At 38.3% G+C, this 25,546-nt stretch overlaps 2 protein-coding genes across 2 annotated transcripts in view; one reads left to right on the plus strand and one right to left on the minus strand.

The window, feature by feature from the left end:
* LOC311291741 (GTPase IMAP family member 8-like) overlaps positions 1 to 25,546 on the plus strand; it is a 92,172-nt gene that overhangs the window by 4,663 nt on the left and 61,963 nt on the right. Inside the window, exon 2 of the mRNA XM_084410960.1 lies at positions 12,891 to 13,014. The gene's annotated coding sequence lies outside the window, so the exon portion shown is untranslated. The remainder of the gene's footprint in view (positions 1 to 12,890; positions 13,015 to 25,546) is intronic.
* On the minus strand, positions 12,191 to 16,626 carry LOC311304339 (zinc-alpha-2-glycoprotein-like). Its single transcript, XM_084431298.1, has 7 exons — positions 16,530 to 16,626; positions 14,835 to 14,909; positions 14,464 to 14,640; positions 14,073 to 14,360; positions 12,794 to 13,078; positions 12,580 to 12,645; positions 12,191 to 12,480 (listed from the first exon to the last, which is right to left on the minus strand). The coding sequence occupies exons 1-7, from the start codon at positions 16,591 to 16,593 to the stop codon at positions 12,389 to 12,391; spliced, it is 1,047 nt and encodes a 348-aa protein (XP_084287424.1). The 5' UTR covers positions 16,594 to 16,626; the 3' UTR covers positions 12,191 to 12,388.

The following is a 25,546-nucleotide window of genomic DNA, read 5'->3' on the forward strand; positions in this document are numbered from 1 at the left end:
AAGAACTTATGAAAAGATTCTGTATGAACAGACTCACCAGATTGTCTGGATGATCTGCCCAAGTCATCCATCTTCACCCAAGTCACCAGTCACCTTCCACGGTAAAGTACATCAGGTAGTAAAAGACTTTGTTCCAGCAGTTTTTGTATTACTGTAGGTGTGAGTAACATGAAAAGCATGTCTTCATTTTACAGTAAAACTCAGAAACCAGTTGCACTTGATTTAACATACATTCCATACAACTTCCTGCATTATGATCACCAGAGCTGTTTGATCTGTCAGAGGACTGCCTGACACAAAAATACTGTGGCTATAAAACCGCATTCCACAGATAACATGGCAGTGAGGAATGGGTTGTGTCAACAGAAATGAAGTGTTCTCTTGACTCCCTGTTCAATTGACTCCCTGTGCCAATGCATTGATGAACTCAACATTTGGATGTGCCAAAACTTTCTCTGGCAGCTGAATCTGTTTGCTATGGTGAGAACAGCAAGAGAAAATATAATCAGATGCTGTAAGCTGATTGATGTTAAGAATATAGTCATCGTCATGTAGTGGCTTAACTCACTGATATTTTGTGTAACGTTTATAAGGGTATTATGCCATTCATTTTGTTTAATTGTTGTGATTCTACAGCAAGAGATTCAGCACAGTTTAATCAGAACATCAAATGATTTTAAAAATCTCATTTACACATGTTGGACTACTGAAAGATCTACTTGCACACAGACATCAAGAATCAGCATATGAATCTCAACAATGGTGACATGCTTCATGGTGCAATGCATTCTGAGTGCATCATACGAAACTTATCCATGGCTCCCAGAATGCATTGCACCATGAAGCATGTCACCATTGTTGAGATTCATATGCTGATTCTTGATGTCTGTGTGCGAGTTTTAACTAACGTGTTTACTTGTTACAAAAAACTGATTTGGCTTTGTTAAAATTTGTGCCTTATTTACTAAATTAATAAATTAAGTCTAAATAAGAGGTTCAGATGACCAAACCAAGGTTTTCTTGCATAATTAACATTTTAATTGTTTGGTCAGACATACACATTCATATGGGATTAGATTATACGTTGAGTTATGTTATGTATGTTAAATATGATCAACAATTATACGCACACCTATAACTGCGCTTTGAATGAGATTGAATCACATGCTAAATGACCGATCTACCCAGTACTCTCATTCACGAACGAAATGTACCAGTTTGATCAATTCGTTCACGAACGAGATCTCTCTCTCATTCAGACTCGAAACAGAGCGATCTCGGTCAGTGATGGGCGTATTCGTTCAGTAGTTCCAACCAATTACATGCCCCTTCACAGCCGAACTGAAATGTTATTTGCTGACGTTACGCAAATGAGACCTAACCAATACTGTCATATTTTTTGGTTTGTTTGAGTTTTTAGAGAAGTGCATATGACATGAATAAAACGTAATCAATTCATTTTTGATAATACAAAATGAACACAAGTAGTAAAGTAAAATTTTCACAGTGCAAAATACCACAAAACTAAGTCTAAAACACACAAACAAAAGAAAAGAAGGTAAAGAGAAGTGTAAATTTAAATCAAGTAAACAGTCAAGTACAAAATGACAATGTTAATTTGTCTTTGTTAGCCTATATTTAACCATGCTTGCGTTATTAAACTGTTTTCATTACAATGGTAAAGTGTAAATTTCCTTCTTTGATGCAAATATGCTGACTACACAAACCCAACTCTATCGGTTCGCCATCATTATCGTTCAAACAACTGGTTCTTTTCGTTCACGAACGACATGTACCAGTTCGTTCACGAGAAGATCTCTCTCTCTCTCTCGTTCAGACTCAAATGCAACTCGGTCACAGTCAGTGAAGGGCGTATTCGTTCACTACATCCAACAAATCACATGCTCCGTCACATCTCATACTCAAACGCTATTGGCTTGAGGTTTAGTCATTCTTGACAGGTTGAAAACACAGAGCTACCCGGTTCACTGAGCTGCTCATGCGCTGCAAATAGCGCCGCGCGGCTGTGGAGGGAGGAATTTCAGTGAACGAGAAATATGAGTCAATGGATTACGTGAACGATTCGTTCACCTAAAAGATTCGTTCAAAAAGAACGATTCATTCACGAACGTAACATCACTAATGATTATACTCTTATCATCAATCAGCTTACAGCATCTGATTATATTTTCTCTTGCTGTTCTCACCATAACAAACAGACACAGCTGCCTGAAAAAAACTAATGTTCAAAAGTCAAGATCCTGACTAAAGCACACACTGATCGCCACAGTGGTAACATCAAATCAAACTATTACTTTCAAATAAGTAATCAACATCTAAACCTCTTCTTAATTCTTTTCTGTAGATGTCTGACATAAATAAAGTCAGTCTGGTTAGTAATAAGTGAAGCTGGTAATGCTGTTTGTGGAGTTGTTTAATCAGATCTTGAGAGATTTGATGTATTTTATCTTCAGTTGATTTCATCCAAGGTTGTGGCTGGAAGTAGTTCTTGTGTTTCTCTTTGCTTCAGTGATTATGCTTGTTAACAGCAGGTGTTCATCAATAATGCAAAATCATTATTCAATCACTTAATTATCTCATTACCTCCAACACTGATTAAGTGTTACATTTAACGTGTGCACTCTCACCACCTTCAAACAACACAAGCGTACACAACTGTATTGCTCTCTCTCCCTCGCGCATATCAACATCAATTGACACAATAGTAAAAGGTCTGTAGACCGATTGTGTTTTATAGATTAGTAGTTTGTTCATATAAAGTGTTTGATTAGCAAGTACATGTTCAGGAAATGCATAATACAAATTGTATGGGTTAATGTAACGGTAAACGGACTCTGCACGAAGCTCTTTTGAAGCTGTCAAATGGTGTCACTTAATTGTGATCATTGTTGCTCTGAGGTTTCTTATAGGCTACTGTTGACTGTTTTATCGTTGTTTTATGAAGAAGCAGCAGCTCTTGCCTCGGAGAAAACAACACGGGCATAGCGACAATTTTGCATATAAATTACTACTTATATAGGACTTGAATTACAACATGTGGGCAGTTTTTCCTACATCCTTTTGTGAACGTCGTTTTACACTTGTATGCTGCACAGCGGGTCATCTTAAAAGTGCCATCGGAGCTACCAATCTCTGTATAACGGGCGTTGGAGCCCTCTGCTGGTAGCTAGGGAATCGTAAGAAGGCCGCTTGAACACTTCCGGTTAGGGATGGGCGATATATCGCACAATATTGTTATGCCCCTCTCATCAGTAAAGCCGGTTCCTTGATTAGTAGTAAATCGCCTTCACCTGCTTTCAGATGGAGCAGCATTTACTACAAAGAGTCGTAGTTAACTGACAAGCTGAGCCATATCGCATTAATATCGCGGACGTATCGGCAGCAATAATTAATGCGATATGGCTCAGCTTCCCAGTCAGCAAATTACCTTTGGCACAGATGTGGGCCAGATAAACAGCTGAGCTGTGGCCCAGATTAGTTTGTGTTTGCCGGCCCAGATATGGCCCACATCTCCTTTGCCAGAACTGAACCAAAGGACTGCCATAACTCCACCAAGCATGAGCCAAATACAACAAATTCATGTGGCCCATATGTGGGCCTGGTATGCAACTTTAGTATGGTTGAGTTCTGTTAAAATCTAATGGCCCTTATGTGGCCCACATGCAGCTGACAGTATTTAAAGTCTTAACTCACAGGTAAATTAAACACTCAACAACAAATGTACTCAAAACTATTTATTTTGACAAGCATTTAAATAATTACAGCTAAAGTGTTGTACTTAATTACAGCAGTATTCAGTTGAAAACATTTCATAAAAATAAATATAATTACAGCAAGAGTTGAATAATAACAGTAGTATTCAGTTGAAAACATTTATCAAAATAAATATAATTACAGCAACAGAGTTGAATTTAATAATTACAGTAGTATTCAGTTGAAAACATTTAAGAAAACATAATTACAGCTACTCAGTTGTACTTATTTTAAGTAGAATTCAGTTGAAAACATTCAAGAATACAAATTAATAATATAAATAGCATTCAAAGCTAATTTTTTACTCCAAAGTTCAAAACACTCGATCAAAGCTTGTATTAATGTTATGTTTAATTAGTCCAATGAGAGTAATACAAATAAATCACAGTTGGTAAAGAGAACTTTAAAGAGAAATTGAGAAAGTTAAAGCAAACTTGAAAGGTAAAGAGTTGAGAAGTGTGTTGATGTGCAGAGAAGTCTCCAATGAGGGTCGGCAATGTGTTGGCCTTTTCCAGTAAGGGGATTCTGCCTGACTGCACCTGCAATAAAGAAGAATTTAAATAATGTTAGCAGCAATACAACCTGGAAGCTAGAGCTGCAGGAGAGTGAAAAAAATCATTAATGTAAATATCCTTTAATATTTTAATTGCAATTATTAACAAATTAAACACCTCTGAATTACCAGTGTATGAAAGTTTTTCCAGTAAATTTTCAAAAGGAATTGCAAATTGTATTTTTCAATATGTGGGCCAGAATTATACCGTAATTCCTTATGACAAATTATTTCGATTTTTAGAATACTTTTGCACCAACAACCGGTTAAAATTTACAGCACTGCATGTATTCTGCTTCTTTTAAAAAAAAGACATGCACACTCTAATGTAAAAACACACCAACACAGATAGCATTAATGTCATGTTTTAGTCCAAAGACAGAGTCTACAAAAATAAGTGTTTTTACTAACAAAAAATAAACTCAAGATAATCTGCAATGATGCGAGACAATTTGGAAGCAGAAACACACAAACAATAATGGGCCAAGTACTGAATGCAAGGAGGAACATAAAGGGTTAGTTTGCCCAAAAATGAAAATTCTATCTGTAATTACCCTCAAGTTTTTCCAACTTCTGGGTTGTACGTCAGAGCGTAGACTCACTATTGGCCGACGCTGGTCATGTGTGGGATGCTGGCCAGTCGTGAGCCTATGTTCTGACGTACAACACAGAAGCGCTGTGCTGTTACACTACGTTGAATAAAGTCTTTATTTTAGCTTGTTTTGCGCACAAAAAGTATTTTCGACACTTGATAAACTTAAGGTTCAGCCACTGTATTCTTGGACTATTTTAACAATGTCTTTACTAACTTTCTGGGCTGGCAAGTTTCAATAACAGAGAAGCCTATGGAGGAGTGAGACAGCTCTCAGATTTCATCATAAATATCTTAATTTGTGTTCCGAAGATGAACGAAGGTCTTACGGGGGTTGGAACAACATGGGTGAGTAATTACTGACAGAATTTTCATTTTTGGGCAAACTAACCTTTTAAATACACAGTGATAATGAACTAAATACAGATAGTTGTAGGTATGCGCTGGTATGAGACTTTGACAGAATGATAATCTTATATTGTGATTACAGCTTTAAAATGTATGATTGAAACAATATGATTCGCAAAATATAAAAAATAACTTTCTTTAAAAACAAAACATAAAACTTCTAAATAAAAAAATGCAGTCACTTAAGTGAGCCACGGATGTGATCAGGTAATGACAAAAAAAGTTGTTTGGTTCGATACTGAGATAACAGAAATAAAAATACAATGTTCTGTAAAGCGGTTTTGAAAAGTTGTGAATTGTGCAAAGTGCAATACAAATAAAAGTGACTTCTAAAAAAGGTCTCACCAATGACAACTTCCTTTACGACCAGGCGTTGGACACCAATCTTCCCATTGACTTCTCTCCGATTCATAACGTGCCACAGCAGTTGTAAAAGTGCCTTTCAGCAGTCTCCACACGGTGTTATCCAGGTCAAAGCCACCAACCAAACCCACATAGGTAATCTGATAGGAAAAAAAACATTGTGTAAGTGGTTGAAATATGCATTTAAATAGACCACCCTAAAATGAAAGTGCTTTTATATTCAAAAATGAACTATAAACTATTATTTACTCCATCTCAAACCATATTTTCTAGGTTTTTAATATGGAAATTATTGTCATTGTCCCACCCATACCACACATTAGGGCTGGGTGGTATGACAGTATACCATAGCATGGTATATAAACTATATCGTGAGAAATTAGAGTAATTATAAAAATGTCCTGCCTCTTCCAAGCTTTATAATGGCAGTGAATGGCTGCTCAATTAATTGATAGTTAACAGAAATACAGCAATTCATTGTTTGTTCATGTTAGTTCACAGTGCATACTAAAGTTAACAAGTACAATTTTTTATATTGAATGTGTTAGTAAATGTTGAAATTAACATTAACACATATTAATATATGCAGTAGAAGTGCAGTTCATTATTAGTTCATGTTAATGTTCAGGTATTGTATCGAAAGTCATAATTTTGGTATTGTGACTTGACACTAATAGCCTACATTAACATTAGCCTACAACTTTAATTTTAAAGAGGGAAAGGTCATGAAAAAAAGTCTTTGTTGAATATCATTTCAGAGTTAAATAAAGATACAATAATGCACACGTATTAATGTGTTTATTCTTGGCATTTTTATATTATTATGATTAGTTGAATGATTGTGAACACAAATTAGGATTTAACGTTAGGTTTTCTGACAAACAGTAACACCGACATTGGACCGCGTCGCCTTAATTCACAAATAGGCTACTACACAATGACAAACTATACTATTTTATTGTGTACGACAGTGAGCTGTTGATTTATAAACAAAAACATCTTAATTTAAAACGGCAAACCAGCGAACTGCTATAGCCTAAGTTAACGGTTAAGTTACATTAAACTTTATTGTAAGTTATAGCAGTAAACTGAGGAAAATATTAGCTAGTTCAACCCCTTCCTCGATGGAACGAATAACTAAACGCATAATAACATGCAATATTGACACATAATGCTGCATATTTCATTTATATGACTTTAAAATGCCAAAACATCACTTACCTGAATGTACACAGTCGTGAGGAAAGCAGAGTAAAAGGCGTCAGCTGGCCAGCGTCGCAGTTAAACTCGCGCCGTAGTCTCACTCCACCAATAGGAGGGAAGATGCAGAGCAGCCTGAGGTGTGGAACGGCGGATGTTTGCCGCACTTGATTTCAGGATTCCTGTGTTTTTCCACGTATAAGCCAAATGTTTACCACAAGTCGGTGTTTCTCACTGTGTGCCATAGCTCAACCACATATGGTCCTCATGTGTTCGTTGTTATCTGGGCCATATACCTCAAAATCAGTTGTGAACCAAGAGAGCATTTCCCGCAGATTTTAAAGTTATGGCAAAACAAATATGGCTACGATTTGGCCCATATCTGTTCAGCCATGCCACATCTAGGCCATATGTGCCAGATAATACCCACATGTGGCCCACATGTAATTGCTATCTGGGTTGTCAGTTAACTACGGCTCTTTGTACACAGCAAAAACTCCAGTGTTAAATTAACACTCCTGGGAGTGTATGAGTCCACACTCAAGAGTGTTAAAGTTAATGAGATAATTAAGTGATTAATTTAGTGATGATTGAACATTATTGAAGACACCTGATAATAACAAGCAGAATCACTGAAGGAGAAAATCACAAATTGTAAGTTACCATTGTGGTGATGGGTGTTTGCTTTAGTTGGGCTCTTGACCATTATATGTTTACTTTAGATTTTGTTTGGCTGTTGTATCTGAATTGTAATCGCCAGTTGAACAAAGAAAAAAAGTTGTCTGATGATGTTGGTTATATTATAACATTCATCATTTGAACTTGATTACTGAAATCATTAAGATCCTTCATTCTGACTTCGATTTATGTTGTTGGTTAAAGCATAACTGTGAATCTGCATAAATGCCCAGAATTTTTTATATAATATAAAGGATTTCTTAAAAGTTTTTTAAAAAAATCTTTCTTTTAGGCACACACAGATGTCAAGATTCAATCTATGCATCTCAACAATGGTGACGAGCAGAATATTCAATTAGGAAAAGTCAATTACAAAGCCCCTCCTTGAACTGCCACCTTACCGTGGTGGAGGGGTTTGAGTACCCGAATGACCCTAGGAGCTATGTTGTCCGGGGCTATATGCCCCTGGTAGGGTCTCCCAAGGCAAAAAGGTCCTAGGCGACGAGTCAGACTAAGAGCAGTTCAACGGAGAACTTCAACTCCCACCTCCGGCAGAGCTTCGACCGGATCCCGAGGGAGGCTGGAGATATTGAGTCCGAGTGGACCATGTTCTCCACCTCCATTGTCGAAGCGGCCGCTCGGAGCTGTGGCCGTAAGGTCTTCGGTGCCTGTCGAGGCGGCAATCCCCGAACCCGGTGGTGGACACCGGAAGTGGGGAGGTGGGGAGCTGTTGACCTCAACTGGGGATGTCGTTGGACGGTGGAAGGAATACTTCGAGGATCTCCTCAATCCCGCTGTCACGTCTTCCATTGAGGAAGCAGAGGCTGAGGGCTCAGATGTGGACTCGTCCATCACCCAAGCTGAAGTCACCGAGGTAGTCAAGAAACTCCTCGGTGGCAAGGCACCGGGGGTGGATGAGATCCGCCCTGAGTACCTCAAGTCTCTGGATGTTGTGGGGCTGTCTTGGCTGACACGCCTCTGCAGCATCGCGTGGCAGTCGGGGACAGTGCCTCTGGGATGGCAGACCGGGGTGGTGGTCCCTCTTTTTAAGAAGGGGGACCGGAGGGTGTGTTCCAACTATAGGGGGATCACACTTCTCAGCCTCCCTGGGAAAGTCTATGCCAGGGTGCTGGAGAGGAGAATACGGCCGATAGTAGAACCTCGGATTCAGGAGGAACAGTGTGGTTTTCGTCCAGGCCGTGGAACACTGGACCAGCTCTATACCCTCTACAGGGTGCTGGAGGGTTCATGGGAGTTTGCCCAACCAGTCCACATGTGCTTTGTGGATTTGGAGAAGGCATTCGACTGTGTCCCTCGTCTGTGGAGGGTGCTCCGGGAGTATGGGGTCCGGGGCCCTTTGCTAAGGGCTATCCGGTCCCTGTACGACCGAAGCAGGAGCTTGGTTCGTATTGCCAGCAGTAAGTCAGACTTGTTCCCGGTGCGTGTTGGACTCCGGCAGGGCTGCCCTTTGTCACCGGTTCTGTTCATGATTTTTATGGACAGAATTTCTAGGCGCAGCCAGGGGCCGGAGGGTGTCAGGTTTGGTGACAACAAGATTTCGTCTCTGCTCTTTGCGGATGATGTTGTCGTGTTGGCCTCATCAAGCCAGGACCTTCAGCATGCACTGGGACGGTTTGCAGCCGAGTGTGAAGCGGCTGGGATGAGAATCAGCACCTCCAAATCCGAGGCCATGGTCCTCAGTCGGAAAAGGGTGGCTTGCCCACTTCAGGTTGGTGGAGAGTTCCTGCCTCAAGTGGAGGAGAATAAGTATCTAGGGGTTTTGTTCACGAGTGAGGGAAGGATGGAACGGGAGATTGACCGACGGATCGGTGCAGCTTCTGCAGTAATGCGGTTGATGTACCGGTCTGTCGTGGTGAAGAAAGAGCTGAGCCGCAAGGCGAAGCTCTCGATTTACCAGTCAATCTACGTTCCTACTCTCACCTATGGTCATGAGCTTTGGGTCATGACCGAAAGGACAAGATACCGGATACAGGCGGCCGAAATGAGCTTTCTCCGCAGGGTGGCTGGGCGATCCCTTAGAGATAGGGTGAGAAGCTCGGTCACTCGGGAGGAGCTCAGAGTAGAGCCGCTCCTCCTCCACATCGAGAGGGGTCAGCTGAGGTGGCTCGGGCATCTGTTCTGGATGCCTCCTGGACGCCTTCCCGGGAAGGTGTTCCGGGCGCGTCCCACTGGGAGGAGACCCCGGGGAAGACCTAGGACACGCTGGAGAGACTATGTCTCCCGGCTGGCCTGGGAACGCCTCGGTGTCCCCCCAGAAGAGCTGGAGGAAGTGTCTAGGGAGAGGGAAGTCTGGGGATCTCTGCTTAGACGACCCGGCCCCGGATAAGCGGAAGAAGATGGATGGATGGATGGAAATTACAAAGACAATTCAGATCATAATTTATTCATACCGCAATGCATGATGGGAGCCATTAATGAGTTCTGATGGGTGGCAGCCACTGCAACATGCTTTATTATTGTCACCATTGTTGAGATTCACAGGCTGATTATTAATGTCTGTGTTTCAAATTAAGTAATCTGAACATCTATTGATCAGAACAATGTTTATTAAATATTTTGAATTATAAGTAAAGTACTGATAATCATAGGCTGAACAATCACAAAACTGCTGCTAACAAGTTAAACCAAACTTTCTCAACAAGTTTCCTTTTTCAGATCACAGCATGATTATGTCAACACATAACCAACACTATCAGATCACACTATACTTTGTTCATTTAACTGTTAGAAATCAATAACAGCAGACAAACAACAGTAAAAATTAAAGTAAACATATAATGGTCTAGAGCCCAACTAAAGCAAACACCCATCACCTTAATGGTAACTTACAATTTGTGATTTTCTCCTTCAGTGATTCTGCTTGTTAACATCAGGTATTTTCAATAATGCTCAATAGTCACTTAATTAATCACTTAATTATCTCATTAACTTTAACACTCTTGAGTGTGGACTCATATACACTCCCAGCCCCAGGAGTGTTAATTTAACACCGCTCCATCTGAAAGCAGGTGATGGCGATTTACTACTAATCAAGGGAACCGGCTTTACTGATGAGATGCGCATAACAATATCGTGCGATATATCGCCCATCCCTACTTCCGGTGGCTTCACTGCCTAGTGGCAGTTTAGAACGTCATGAGCTATCCAGTCATTATATAGATCAGTGGTCCAAACCCCAGTGATGGGTTTAGGGGTGGGTTTAGGGGTGGGGTCAGGGGTAGGTCATTCAAATTCATATGAATTGGACAACTCGTAAAATATGTACGATATATCAAAAATTGTACGAATTCGTACGAGTGAGTTCTGTGGTGGATTTTTTAACTAATAACTAATAAATAAATACATGTATTAGTTATTAAATAAACTAATACATTTTAGTTATTAATCATAACTAACAATTATTTTTCTTGCAGGAGCAACATTCATATGCTTTTGAATCATAAATGTTTCCAAACCCTTTGGTCAAAAACTCGTGACTTTGAGTGTGTGAGTATAAAAATAACAAATAGGAGAAATGAAACTAGATAGATATCTAGGTTCAAAAACTTGTGATTAACAATGAAGTAATCAAGAAAACAGTGTTTGCTTCTTGTAACAGAAGGGTTTGCATATGAAGAACCAATCAAATTGAAGGGAAATTATGTAATGTATCATGTGACCTGGAGTCAATTATTCCTTACATAAATATTAAGCCTGCAAAAATGTGTGGCTATCAGATCATTCATTACAATCGTTGTCATCATGGAGTTTCTCGGAAAACCTGTGTGGTTCCTCAGAGAACCGCCCCTTTTGAATCACCTGGAGGCCTAGAGGATCTACAGACGGTTCCGCCAGTGTGGCAAAGTGAAGAACGCCTCCCAGGCGCTTCCTCCAGGCACTTTTTATTTTTACAGTGAGTCTCATACAGCCGGTTGGTTTAAATATCGTCTTTACACAAAATATTGTTAACATCTGATTAATGTTGTTGAGCTAAAACATTTCATCACTGCGGATCTGACAAGGCATTTTTTCCTGGCGTTTCTGATGGAGTCACAGCGCCTCCTTCAGGAGACAAACAGCGGCACACGATTCAAAGTGAAAGTGAGCAGTTCTGACATTTTGTAAGTTCTCTTATGATGTTAGACATTTCACCTCGACTCTCTAGTGTGTTTCACACTAAGTTGTACTTCCTACTTTTTGTATATACAAATGGACTTCATCCAATATTCTTATGTGTGACGTGTCTATTAATTTCCCCTTCAACAAAAGGAGACTGGATTGTTTGTATCTCCCTCCTCTTCACCCAAACCCGCTTTTGTGAAATATGCTTTTCGCAATAATAACTTCTTAAAAATAGACATGTTCCAAAACAACACTCTTACACCACCAAATGTTATTATACACTGCAGTCAATTTGTGGATGATGTCAATGGAAGAAAAAAGTACTGTTGTCTAATCATTATTTCATAAGAAATGAGGTTAGAGAAGTATTTATTTAGACTTATTCATAGAATATAACCTGCTAAACATTATCTTCTTCAATTTAAAAGGATATAGATGTCAAATTTTGATTTTGCAATGTTTGTCAAGACACAGTTATTCATATGTTACTGTGCATAAATGTCTGGCAACATGTACTTAATTTATTGTTGAAAATATTGATGGAAATTCTATTTTACAATGGAAACACACTGTGGGTCTCTATGCAAGTCAGAAAGACAAACTCACCCGTTTTATAAAAAAAATTTTTATGACCAAATTTCATTCATAACATTCAGTTTGAGTCTGGAAAATCTTGTCAGTTTATCGAGGAAAGTGCTTCAAAATACCCAGATCAAATGAAACATGAGAGAGAGATAAAACATGGAAACAGTTGTGCTGCTGTGTGATGTTTCAGCAGAACTCCTTTGTCCTGTTGGAGAAACAGTGAAACGTCAAATCTACAGTGCCAATCTAATGGAAATGTGCCTGATAAATAACAAAGCTTTTTAAAAAAGTAGTGAAGACATACCATCAGACTCTTGCTCAGGCAAAGGTTCTTCAGCATTCGCTGTATAGGCATTCAGTGATTCGGCAGCTAGAAAACCATGATAAAAGGAAGTGTGCAGTGCTATTCTCAGACATGAATAAAGCTGAAACAATATCTGAATATTTGAATTCTAAATAATATCTGAAAAAGGCATTGCAATGTATATATAATAATTGAATGCATGCAGTTTGCCTACCTAGTTTTTCGATAATTGGTTCTTTGAGGGAACTGTGAGACACAAGACAATCATATTGATCTGTTTCTTCCTCCTCAATCTCCACACTCTTCCTCAGCTGATAGGATCCATCATGGTTTGGTCTGATTCCTGTGGATTCAATCTGATCTTCAGGCAGAGATGTGCGATATTGCCTAATGGTCATCATCATGTCTTTGGGGTGGAAGCCGGTGGCCAGACAGGTCAGTTTCAGCTTGGATCTGTCCCTGATAGACCTTATTGCAAACAAATGCACATCTGGAGGAGCTAGAAACACAGGGATCAGTGGATTAATCAGTTTCATCTCTATATGAAACCTGCAGATAATAAACAAATCTCAGCATCATTCAGACTGTCAGTTCAAATATGATTGTTGTGCATGTCCGATTGGAATCCGAACACATTTAGCATGTGTGAACGGCAAAAATAAAATAAATTACATTAAAACGTCAGACGTTGTTATAAGAAACATGCTTAAAGTTGCTGCAGAAACAAGGCTGTTGCAGTTATAATAGTTCATTGTGTAATATTAAGGAGGATCTGATGACAAATGCAATATCATATACATAACTATGTTTTCAGTGGTGTATAAAGACCTTGAACCGTTATGTTTGTATTACCTTAGAATGAGCCATTTCTGCCTACACACACCTCGGGTCCCCTTACATCGACATGTTTCTACAGGAGCCCTAAACGGACAAACGTGTTTCGTTACTATGTTGTTCAGCGAATAAAAAAAAAAACACAATGATGAATAAAGTTACAATAATATTCTCAATAACATATCGTTTTACTGAATAATTAAGTAAACCTAATTTCCTTAGTTATCTTTGTAAAGAAACCTCATTGCTGGACTGGCTACTTTCTGCTGTCTCAGACGACATCACTTCCTGTCGGCCACCGTAACTTCTGTTGGTTGCAATCCGCAACCTCACCACTAGATGGCGCTAAAATTACACTCTGCACCTTTAAGTGCAGGCGCACAGAAAATTATAATATAACGGTGATATGTTTTGCGTCTGTCCTCCTTCTACCGCTGCCTCAGAAGACGCAGTAGTCCTGCACGCCAGCTCACATCGAGCTCACATGTTTTAAATAAGACAACATCTGTACTGCAAACCCCTCTGTGTTGCTGCTGTTGCTGTTGTTTTTTGCGTATACCCACCAACACAACGTCATTTCCATAGAGCGCAATGCAGAGTTCATTCGGATGCACGGATAATCAGATTTGGACTGACAGTGTGAACACACCCAAACTCACATCCGTTTCTGAGCTTCTCGTCTGCATATTCTCTTAATTTGTTGAGCCAGTCCACACACTCTTTCTCCAGGTAGCCTTTGGTGTATTGGTTTAGGATCGGCACATTGTCCCACTTTCTCTTGGTTGGTAGAGCTGCATCCACTAGGGCGACCCATTGAGACTCTTTAATATCAAAATACAGGAAGTCCTCTCCATCATAGCCGTAGTCAGAAACACCTTTGAGAAACTTCACTCTATCTCCCTGCTGCTCAACTTCACAACCGTGTCTCCACTGAAGAACATGAAGATCTGGAATGGAGATGAAGCAAAATGTTTGCAACAATAGTAAAAAATAATAATATGAATAATTAATTTAGGTATATGCAGGTTAAACAGCATGAATGTTCCTCACCTGATTGATTGTGTCGTTCCATCAGAATCTTGACATTGACATTAAACCACTGTTCTTTGCTCTTTCTGGACTGAGTGCCTTTTTCCCAGTAATCCTCCTGCATTTTCTCTTTCATCCAGGGCTGTGTGGGAATCTTTCTCTTTTCTTCACTATTGTAATAGTCGATCTGTGTGTCGTCTAGCACAGTGGTTCTCAATTCCAGTCCTCGGGACCCCTTGCTCTGCACATTTTGTATGTCTCCCTTATTTGACACACCTGAACCAGATCATCAGCTCATTAAGAGAGACTCCATGAACTGAACTGAGTGTGTCAGATAAGAGAGACATACAAAATGTGCAGAGCAAGGGGTCCCGAGGACTGGAATTGAAAACCACTGAATTCATAGATGCCCGGCAGATCCACAGGTTTGGACAAACCAGTGTAAATGTAATACAGCGAGTGTTTCTCTACAATGAAGAGGAATAAAATACCCATAACAAGGCATAAAAGAACTGCACTCTTAAAAATGATTGTAATGAAATTATTATTTTTATTATTTTAGATTCAGCTTGTTGGATAATTATGTGATTCATTTTTATTACTTTTACCCAGGGGCTGGGTAGTTTTTGTGTAACTGTACATTTTACTGACAACTGATCCTGAAAGGTTTATATTACATTATCATGACTTAAGAGATTCTTTATTGAATCACTATATGCTGTTGATGATGTTCTTCTCGCCATGTTTGATGTTCAGAGTTTATATAGACCCACAAATATCCCCTATACGGATGGCTTATGGGCGATGGAACCGATGGAACGGTTGATGCGAAACCTAATGGATTTAACAAGCATTGTCCTGACCAATAATTATTTTCGTTTCCAGAATGATTTCTTCTTAATAGTGAAAGGAACAGCTACAGTATGGGATGTAAAATGGCGCCGAATTATGCCTGCTTGTATATGGGAGTTTTTGAAAATTATTTTATTCTAAATGGATTGAATCCTTTCTTTTCTCCAAGAGTGTGCTTTATAAACAGTACATTGATGATGTTTACTATGTTTACTAAAGTTTACTATGAAATGTGACACAGCAAGTATTAGTTTTGTTGATGTAAAAGTATTTCCGAGAGTAAACTTTGAGGGGTGAGTTTTCATCCTAAAGCTCTTATCAAGAGTTTTCCTATTAGACAGTCTGTGGCACAGAAGAATCATACTCGCAATGGTCTATGGTTTAACTCTAAGATTTATGAATCGTGGTTATCACAGAGAAATTATGTTAAATTATGTTAAAAAGAAATTTGGAGATACATCTCAAAATACAAGGTTAATAATAAAAACAATCATGTAATGGTCCTGTTTGCATTGTTAAGGATTCGGCATTGGGTGTGGAGTTTTGCAGAGTCTTATGGCATTAACATAGATATCCAAAAATTTTGTATATTTAAAGAAGGTCCTCGATTGGTTTTTAAATGTCAAAATCGGCTTGCCTCCTTGTTAAATTGGGTATATTCCGACTCTTCCCTCTGTCGGGGTGTGGAAACTGTGTCCAGTGCTTTTACATATGAGTGTAAGGCTTTTAGTCATCCACACACTGGTCCTAATATTTTAATACGTGGCTTCATCACTTGTTCTTCTACACATGTGATTTATCTTATCCGTGTCCATGTGGTCTCGCTTAAAACTTCAAGATCATTTCACATTCACAGTAAAATCAGGACGGGAGATGATCACAGTCCGATACACTTTAACACTGAAGTGTTGTTTCTACCCAAATATAAAAATGTAATTAAAAAAATAAATAAACCAATGTTTGGTTTGGTCCATATTTTACCCAAAGTTGAGTTGAAACAACCAAGATTTTTTTTTTAATTTTTTTTTTTTTGAGTGTAGCCTCACACTTCAGACATACGGTTCATATTGTTAGTGCCTTACAATACATTGGCATAAAGAAGGCATAGAAAATATTTTGAGAGGAAACTGTTACACCAATAAAGATTTGTATTCTATTTCACAAAGTTTGTGCCTAATGAAGACACTGATGGTCGAAACGTACAAGTTAATAATAATAATAATAATAATAATTACCTGCTTGAATTGAAGGCAAAGTCCCATAAAGAAGAAAGACACAAAGCAGAGCAAAGATCTTCATCGTGACCCTCGTGATTATGACTGAAAGCCTTACGTTTACTATTTCATGGTTATAGACACAGGCGTAACTATCGGTAAGCAGGGTAAGCGGTTGCTTACGGGCCGGACCAATCAGGGGCCCGCCCGCGTTACTGGAAGATATTGATTGACAGCCGGGTCCCCCTATCGCATTTGACTACTTTTAGTCTGATCGCATTTGAATTTTTTTTGCGAATTGATTTGAATAAATAATGACAACAACATATTTGACTGATCATTAAATAAATGTTTGAAACGAACAATGATGAATTTGGTGTAATTTGTTTCCAATTGGGACTGGGGAATCCCCGGGTGAACATGCGCATTGCGTGCAAAACAGTAAAAAACGTTGAACTTGAGACGGAGTCATCAATTTTAAACACAAAAGTGGCTTTCAAAAGCTCAAATGAAAAGAGGAATTTGATAAATGAATTAATAAATTAACAAAAATAGGAATAGGAAGCTTCTTTAAAAAGATGACACAGGGGGAGATCGAGATTGAGATGGAGCAAGAGAGTGAAGCGAGTAAAGCACCTGAAGCGACCGTTGGTATATGATCGACAACTTCGCCTAGAGGAAAGCCTGGAAAATGCAGCTATAATGTAAGCGAGCATCTCTTTTTATCTATTTGGACCTAGGCCTATGTGTATATAGCAGTGACAGTAACAGTAACAATGTGTTATTATGGTGCGCCGTCACCAGCAGGTTTTTTTTTTTTTTTTTTTTTTTTTTTTTTTTGCGCGTAGCGTCATCATGTGTTGTAGTAGGGGGGCCGGCCTTGATAATCCTGCTTAAGGGCCCGGTGTTGGCTCGTTACGCCACTGGTTATAGATACCCGGAAATACAGTATAGCCTATTTGAAATGTGTTTGAGCGAGAAGCGCATTTCCTGAAATCTGGTCTGAGAGAAACATGCACACTGAAGTGTAAATCTTGTGGTGAAAAATAAAGACCACAGCCAGTGAGAAAAAAACAGACTGAGGTTTGCAACTGTGTGAAAGTACACTCAAATATCACAGGACAGATAAAAAAAAAAAAAAAAACCTTCACACTGCAGTTGTTTACTGCAATAAAGAAAGGTTGTCTGCGTGGCTTTTCTACTCCAACAGTTTTGTACTAATTTGCACATCTGTTGGTTACATCATTTTTTTTTTTTATGTGTGCTTGGTATTTAATCAAACAAAACTTGACAAAACACACACAAAAAAAATCACAATAAAAAGCAAGTTTATCAAAGTTTTATCAAACAACAGTACCCAGTGTGTATGTGTGAGCTGAAGTACTTGCATCAAGATTTGCAGCAATGCAGCAACACCAAAGTGATTTGTGTTAGGCTACTGACAGACAGGATGTGGTACACTGTCCCCCCCACATATATATGTTTTTTTTTTTTAACCACATGTGTGGGCAACTGACATATATTTACCGAAATCAGTTTCACTTTTAGGAAATATAAAGAGTTAATGTATAACTTTACATCTGATTTGTATGTTATTCTTTATAGAGTGGCTTAACTTCACTTAGAAAATAAACAGCTAAATATTTTTTTTTTTTTTTTTTTTTTTTTAAAAACACCTCATCCTAATGTGCCTTGATAAGTTCTTATTTGCGTCAAAGATACATCCTAGGATGTGCTGGTATATATCTTCAGTGATGTTCCTGAGGTCATTGGGTGTTTCGGGTCTTTCAGCATCACCCAGGTGACCCGGCCAGGGGCGATCGAGACGCTTTGGCTTCACTTTTCAGGACTTGTGCTGCACGCTTGGTCTGGACTGATGAAATATTTGGCCACACCCTAAACCATGTGACCAGGAAGACAAAAGTTGTGTAGTCTCCTCATTTCCTGATATAAATTACTATGTTAAGTGGTCTAAATATACATTTTTATTACAGTTTTTCTCGATTGTTTACACACATTTTCTGAAAGCATGCCTCATATTCTCAGAACTCTACACACAAATCAAAAAACACACACAATGGACAAAACCCCTCAATTCTCCTGCAAAATGAAACTTTACATTCAAAACAATGTTATTTCTTCTCAAAATGGTATTTTGTTTTCAAATGACACACACAAACCATCACATGAATAGACATTTATAAGAACCAGTTGAACACTGATGTGCTCAGTGTAAAACACTATGATGAATGGAAAACACTTCTTCTCCATTCATCATAATGACTTAGGCCTTTTTTTGGTTCAGTGTTACACTTACTACAGACAGTACATACATAAGTGTGTTGTAAAATATTTGAGAATATTGTTTTTATACTCAGAACACACAAATACACGGTAACAAATACATTTCATTTTTCCCACAAAAACATTGTACACAGTGTACATCCCAACCAACACAAAGTTGTACATACAGTGGTCTACATACAAAACAACAGAAGAATTGACTGTATACAGTTACAGTAAAAAAACAAAAAACAAAGTGGCACCCATTGCTCCATTGAAGAGCTCACCTGTTGCCCTTTTATGCTAAAGCTCTGATTGCTAATTGTAAAACTGTGTGAAAAACCCGTGTTTGCCCATGTAATGAGTCAGTGTGCATATTTGAATGGCAGTGTGTTCCTTGTGAAAACAAGAGATTTTCTGCATGAAAATTGTGCCAAAAGCAGAGAATTGTGTGTAGTGTTTTGAAAAAAGTGTGTTTTAGAACTGCAATTTGAGTGTAAAGCAGGAATTGTGCTTGTAGTTTAGCAGAATTGGTTCAAGCGGTTGGTGAATGAGTTACATGTTGTGGTCATTGTGTTTCAAGTACCAGTATTTGTGTGTAAACAGTTGAGAAAAACTTCAACCCATTTAATCCCAAATTTTTCCCAGACACAAAAATATCCAAGTCATGTGTCATTAGTATCCCTTTGAAACAATCCATCATAATTTTTAGAAATTTTCATGGAAAAGTGTGTGAAAAAGTGTGTTTTATGATCGGTCACAATTGTGACCGGTGGGATACTGTGTTGTATCAACCACTGGACAGATTGAATATAGGTCTATTTGACCTGTGCAGTGTTTTTGTGTATGTGTTTCTGAGTGTATGTGTGTGTGTGTGTGTGTGTGTGTGTGTGTGTGTGTGTGTGTGTGTGTGTGTATCAACCATTGGACAGACTGAATATAGGTCTATTTGACCTGTGCAGTGTTTTTGTGTGTGTGTTTCTGGTGTGTGTGTGTGTGTGTGTTTGTGTATCAACCATTGGACAGACTGAATATAGGTCTATTTGACCTGTGCAGTGTGTTTGTGTGTGTGTTTGTGTGTGTGTGTTTGTGTGTGTGTGTTTGTGTGTGTGTGTTTCTGTGTGTGTGTTTATGTGTGTGTGTGTGTGTGTGTGTGTGTGTGTGTGTGTGTGTGTGTGTGTTTCTGTGTGTGTGTCTTTGTGTAAAATTAGGTAGAAAGTTAGGTAGCAGCAGAAAGCATACCTGTCAAGTATTTTTTTGGCTGGGAAAGTCCCGTATTTTACCCTTCTTTCCCGCCGTCCTCCCGTATTAGTATTTTCCCGTAAATCTCCCGTTTTTAACCTGCGTTATTAAAAAATAATAATAGGCTACCCCGGGCCCGGGCGGAGTAAAAAAAACAACAAAAAAAAAACATTCCTAATCTGAGTCTGTCAGTAGCCTCGCGATAACTGTCACCTGCAGTAGCCTACAGGTACTGTAGGTGGCAGTTGTCGCGAGGTTAGTGTGTGAGGTCAGATGATGAGTGACAACCCTTACAGTCTATGGTGACAACGTGGGAAAAAACAGAAAAAAAAAAACAGAGACGGATGATGGACGCTACTACAGAGACGGAAGGCACGCACAGTATTTGTAGTGTTCTCTGTACTTATTGTCCTGTGCATTGTTCATAATAAAGTTCGTTAAAAAAAGAAGAAAAAAAGACAGAATTGGGCACTCCTGCCAAAAAAACAAAACCCTCATGTAAATACAGCGAATGCAAAGTCTGCAACAAATTTGTACAATAACTCACTAAAAGAGTAAAGAAAAGTTATGTAAAATAAAAAGAAAAACTGTAAAAGAAAAGCAATATGAAATGAAAAGAACGTGTGGAATGAAAATAAAATGTAAATGTAAAGACAAGCAATGATAAATGAACAGAAAATATGCAAATAAGCCTTTAAATAAATGCTCTTCATATACACCCTTTTGTGTTTTCATTTAGGCTATAATGAATGTTCACAGCATGGGGGGGGGGGGGGGGGGCCTATGTGTATTAGATGCTCAGTTAGCCTATGTGTATTAGCATGTAGATGCAATGGGTTATCCCACCGGTCACTATTATTGCCGGTGACATGTTTGTGAGTTCTATGACCACATTAAATAAAGTTGAGTAATTGCAAATGCATATATCAATACTAGACACCTTAAACATGATGTGTACCAAAAATCTATGTCCTATCTTTATGTTAACATACTTTACTAACATATTCTTTGGGAGCTTTCTTGCTGCCATCCTCTTCTCTTGGCGCAAACAGGAAGTAAACAGCTCTGGTCATGTGACAATTTACAGTAAACATGCAACACTGCACATATTTCATTGAGACCCTTTATTATTTCAATATCTGCTGGAAATGCATTGATAGATCATTCAGTAACATTTTTATAGCCTTAGAAATGAAATATTTTTTTACGGTCACTATTGTGACCGGTGGGATTAAATTGTATATCATCTGTGGAAGGTGTAGGATCCTAAAATGTGTTCAGGCATTTCATTCGATCCAAATTAAATAATACCATGTGTTCCCTGTCAGTCAACGTGGATTTGCAGGCCTAATTGCACAGCCTGTTCACCCTGTTCAAATTTTCTTCACATTTTCTTTCTAAAAGTGACCAAAAAGCCATTTAAAGCAGTTAATTAAATAATAATAATCATCAACATCCTCAGACGGGGATCCACAGAAACGGTTTCTATTTTTCTGCGACGTCGCACTGGAACAACAAACACAAAGTGTGGCAATGATCATCTCAGGTGCTGTTTATGTGCTTTATTTAATGTTAAAAGCGTGTAATGTGACTTTGAATATCATTTAGTGCTCCAGCTTTGTAGCTGTAAAAGCAACAATGGATAATTCACCTCAGATCTTAAAATTAAACAAATGGAAACAAGAACGTTAAAACTGTGAACAAACAAGTGTATTATTTAACAAAGATTGTTTTAGTAACTCAGTGGCCTATGTATTTTTTAAATGGTGTAATATTTGTGAATTTGATTATGTAGCCTAGCTACTTATCCATTTTCTTGCGAGTGCCGTCAAGTTTACTCTCTAGTGCCGCGAGACTCCGCCCACACGCCGTTCTGATTGGCTGTGATTTTTGATTGCCGTTGTGGCGACTCATAGTCGCGCCGTGTCGCGTCTAGTGTGGACAGACACACTGCCTGTCGCTGGAATTTTATCGCGTCACGTGTAGTTAGGACATGGTGTGAGAGTTAAACCTCTGTTTAATCCTCCTCTGCTGAGATCTTCACAGATTTAATGTCTTCTTTTCTCTTCAGTTTATTTCATCTGAGGCTGTGGCTGAAGTCAATTGTAGTTCTTGTGTTTCTGCTCATCTCTTTTTCTGTTTTCTTCTTTCCTTCAGTTATTCTGCTTGTTAACAGACTTATTAAGGATGAGATGACTCTATATTTAATATTCACAGACTTTGTGGCTCAGATAAGGTCCAGTTCTGGTTTATTTCTTTGCTCTTGGCTGACATGTGGCATTGCTATGGCTTGCTTGTGGCCCAGATCTGGCAAACAGGAGCGGTCTGCCCAAGTGCCATCATTCCACCACGCTGCATGCCAGATCATCTTTCCACAAGTACCAGATGTGGGCCGGATCTGGCCCAAAACAATGTTGCCATCTGGGTACTGCTATTCCTAAATCACAAGTATAAAGTTGGGAAGGCTGCGGTCCTTGTTCCGTTTTCTTCTACTTTAGTTTTCTGTTCCTCTTTCCGTCCAAAGTGTTAACAACAGTTCCCTATTCCTCTCTTAATAGTCCCTTAGTCCCTAAGTCACATGGCTGCTTTAATAATATATATTAAAGATGGCACTTTGGTTTAAACTTAAACTTTTGAAACAAATCTTTTTTCTTTTTTTTTTCCCCACAATGCAGGTTTTTGTGGAACACTGTTGGTAACCTTCCTTGACAGAGCCTGCAACTTAAAAGTTCAACAAGTACTGCTCAGACAAATTACACATGTATTCCCTTACGGAACCAAAATATATTTCCATATATTTGAAAACTGGATAAATAAAAAAACATAAATTTAAAGAAGTTAACAGACATCACTGCAATAGATTTCTGTCTTTTAAATATAGCAACATGAAGCATATCATTAATGTGTCTTTGTCTTCTCCTGGACTGAAGCACAGGCTCTACTCTTCAGCACAATGAGGTACAGATTTAATCCCAACATTTATTACTGGACAAAAATGTATTAAGCCGTTAAATGCATTTTAAATAACGCTGATATTATAACAAGATGCTCAGTGCTGTTATGGTAATCAGATACTTTATTTAAACACGCTGTGAACTAAGCATTTAAAAACTACTATCATATTTAGTCACACACACAGTCATCAAGAATCAGCATATGAATCTCAACAATGTTGACATGCTTCATGCAGCAATGCATTCTGGGAGCCACCATGGTATAATACTCATCAGTATATGAAAAGCAGCAATTCCTTATGTATTATTCAACATATTATATAACACATTACTAAAATATATTATTTCATATATTTTTCAGTATATTTACACCATATAATATATTGATCATAAATATATGGAAATATATTTTCGATCCGTAAGTGTTCTATTTTATTATACTTAAATCGCACTGCATTAGGCACAATTTAAAAATGTAATGAGGTCTAATATCAGTTATCTCTGAGAGTCAAAGCAAATGTCAAAGCAAATTTTAAAACCTGTTTGACATGTTGTTTAACGACTTTCTCAAATGTATTTTGTTGAAACTATGGTTAATGAATCATAATCTTAAAAGAGAAAGTCTGAAAACTTACAAAAGGGACTTCCTTCTTCACTTCTCCTTTTTTGTCTCTCTCTTGGTTTTCCATAATCATTGTGGTGAGAACTCGTGCTTTTGTCTTCTGAAATGATTGACTCTTCATCCACAGACATCCCTTTAAAACAATGAAATATGTGAGATAGTCTCCCTGGTTTCTCTCGAGCATCACAAAAAGGGGACCAAGACCCCAACTAAAGCAAAGACTGATCACCACAATGGTGATGTCAAATGAAACAAATATCAACATCTAAACATCTGTTAATTCTCACTAAGATCTTCTTTAGATGTCTGACAGAAATAGTCAAAGTATCTGTATTTTATGTCTGTGATTAAGGGCAGCACATGTGTCTGAGCCAGAAAAGTCTTTCCTTCAGATCTGGTTTCTCTGAGGCATCCTGAGAGTGTTTATTTGGTCCAGAAACAGTATCTAAATGTCCAGAATGGCCCCATTTGAACTAGTTTTTAACCTTGTACGAAGGTTCCATGAACGTGCAGAACACGTCAAAAAAAGACGTCATAAAAACCTTTATTCTGGCTCCTCAGTGGACGTCTTTTCAATGTACGACTTTTGTGACAAAAATGTTGACGTTGAAAAGATGTATTTTAGACATCATTTTGCTTAGTGGGCATGCACATGACGGACTGCGGACACTCTTGAGTCTCACACAGCCACACATTTGACTGTGGGCGGTCCGTGGCTAGACTGTTTTACTCTGAGGAGCTTTTCAGTTCAGATAACCGTTATCAGTTTTTTCCTCAATGCTAACAAAAGACAGCCAAGAAACTGTTGTAAAAAAATAGCCTAACAAGCATGGATTAGTTTGAAAGAAGCAAAGGACGCAAATACATTACAGATCTTTTCAAGTGAAACAGAAACTGCAGCTTCACCAATGTTGTGATGGGACATATTCGCACTTCTCTTTTTACATTTACATAGAATCTGAGTCTGCTTCATGAGGAGGCTCCAGGGGGCCTGACCTGGTCACTGTGTCCCATCTCAATAATTTACTCAAAGTTTCTATAAAGTCTCACAAAAGAGTACTCGGACAATGACAGACTGTGCCTTTCTTTGCATTTACTAAACTGCAAATACTTTGTGCATGTCTGAAACTTAACTGAATAAAAAAAATAATTTAACTATAAAGACATACATTTTACAAAGAATTTAACAAACATCATAACAATACAGTTACTGCCTTTTCACTTATTACTAACCAGACTGACTTTATTTCTGTCATACGTCTACAGCAGTTCTTATTGAGAATTAATAGAGCTTTAGTAAAAAAATAAAGTTTGAAGTCACCATTATGGCTATTAGTATTTGATTTAGTTGGGCTTTTGACACTTGACTTTTTAGTTTTACTTTTGTCTGGCTCCTGTAACATCTCTCTTACTAATGTAGAGCATAGAGGCATTACATCAGAACTGATTGGTTCAATGGGATCTTGCATGAAGACCTAGTCACTATAAGGTTGGGGAAATGAAGCCTCTTAATTCTTTGAAGCCTTGTTCTGATTGTTTTGGGGAAATATTATAGGCGTCAGGAGTGTCAAAAATGGTATAGTCTTGTGTCAGGTCAAATTTACAGCAGCCGTAAACCTGAGAGTGCAGCTCTGCTGTTTTATTCATTAAGCGATTGTCTCACTTTTTTTCTTTAACTGTCGATTTTTGTCATACAGGCAAGTGTTATACATCATTCAAAACTGTTAAATGTCTTTTATTTGTGTACACTAATAATAAAAACAAAATGTTATGTTTTTCGTAAAATAAAGAAAATAAACATGATGCGCGTTCTGCAGTCTCTCTCAATGTGAAGTTCATTCTGAAACGTGACAGAAAATGATCTGTAACTCAGCGAATGCTTGTCACTGTGACATTACACGTATGTCTTTACAAAGCTTGAAGTCTCCATTTTTAAA

The sequence above is a fragment of the Rutilus rutilus genome, assembly GCF_951802725.1.
Source record: "Rutilus rutilus genome assembly, chromosome: 1".
NCBI lineage: Eukaryota > Metazoa > Chordata > Actinopteri > Cypriniformes > Leuciscidae > Rutilus > Rutilus rutilus.

Coding starts and splice junctions, on each gene's coding strand:
- LOC311304339 (XM_084431298.1), bottom strand. CDS start 16,593: ATGAAGATCTTTGCTCTGCTTTGTGTCTTTCTTCTTTATGGGACTTTG. Junction 14,910..16,529: donor TTTGCCTTCAATTCAAGCAG/GTAATTATTATT, acceptor TCTTCATTGTAG/AGAAACACTCGCTGTATTAC. Junction 13,079..14,072: donor CGAGAAGCTCAGAAACGGAT/GTGAGTTTGGGT, acceptor CTGTGTTTCTAG/CTCCTCCAGATGTGCATTTG.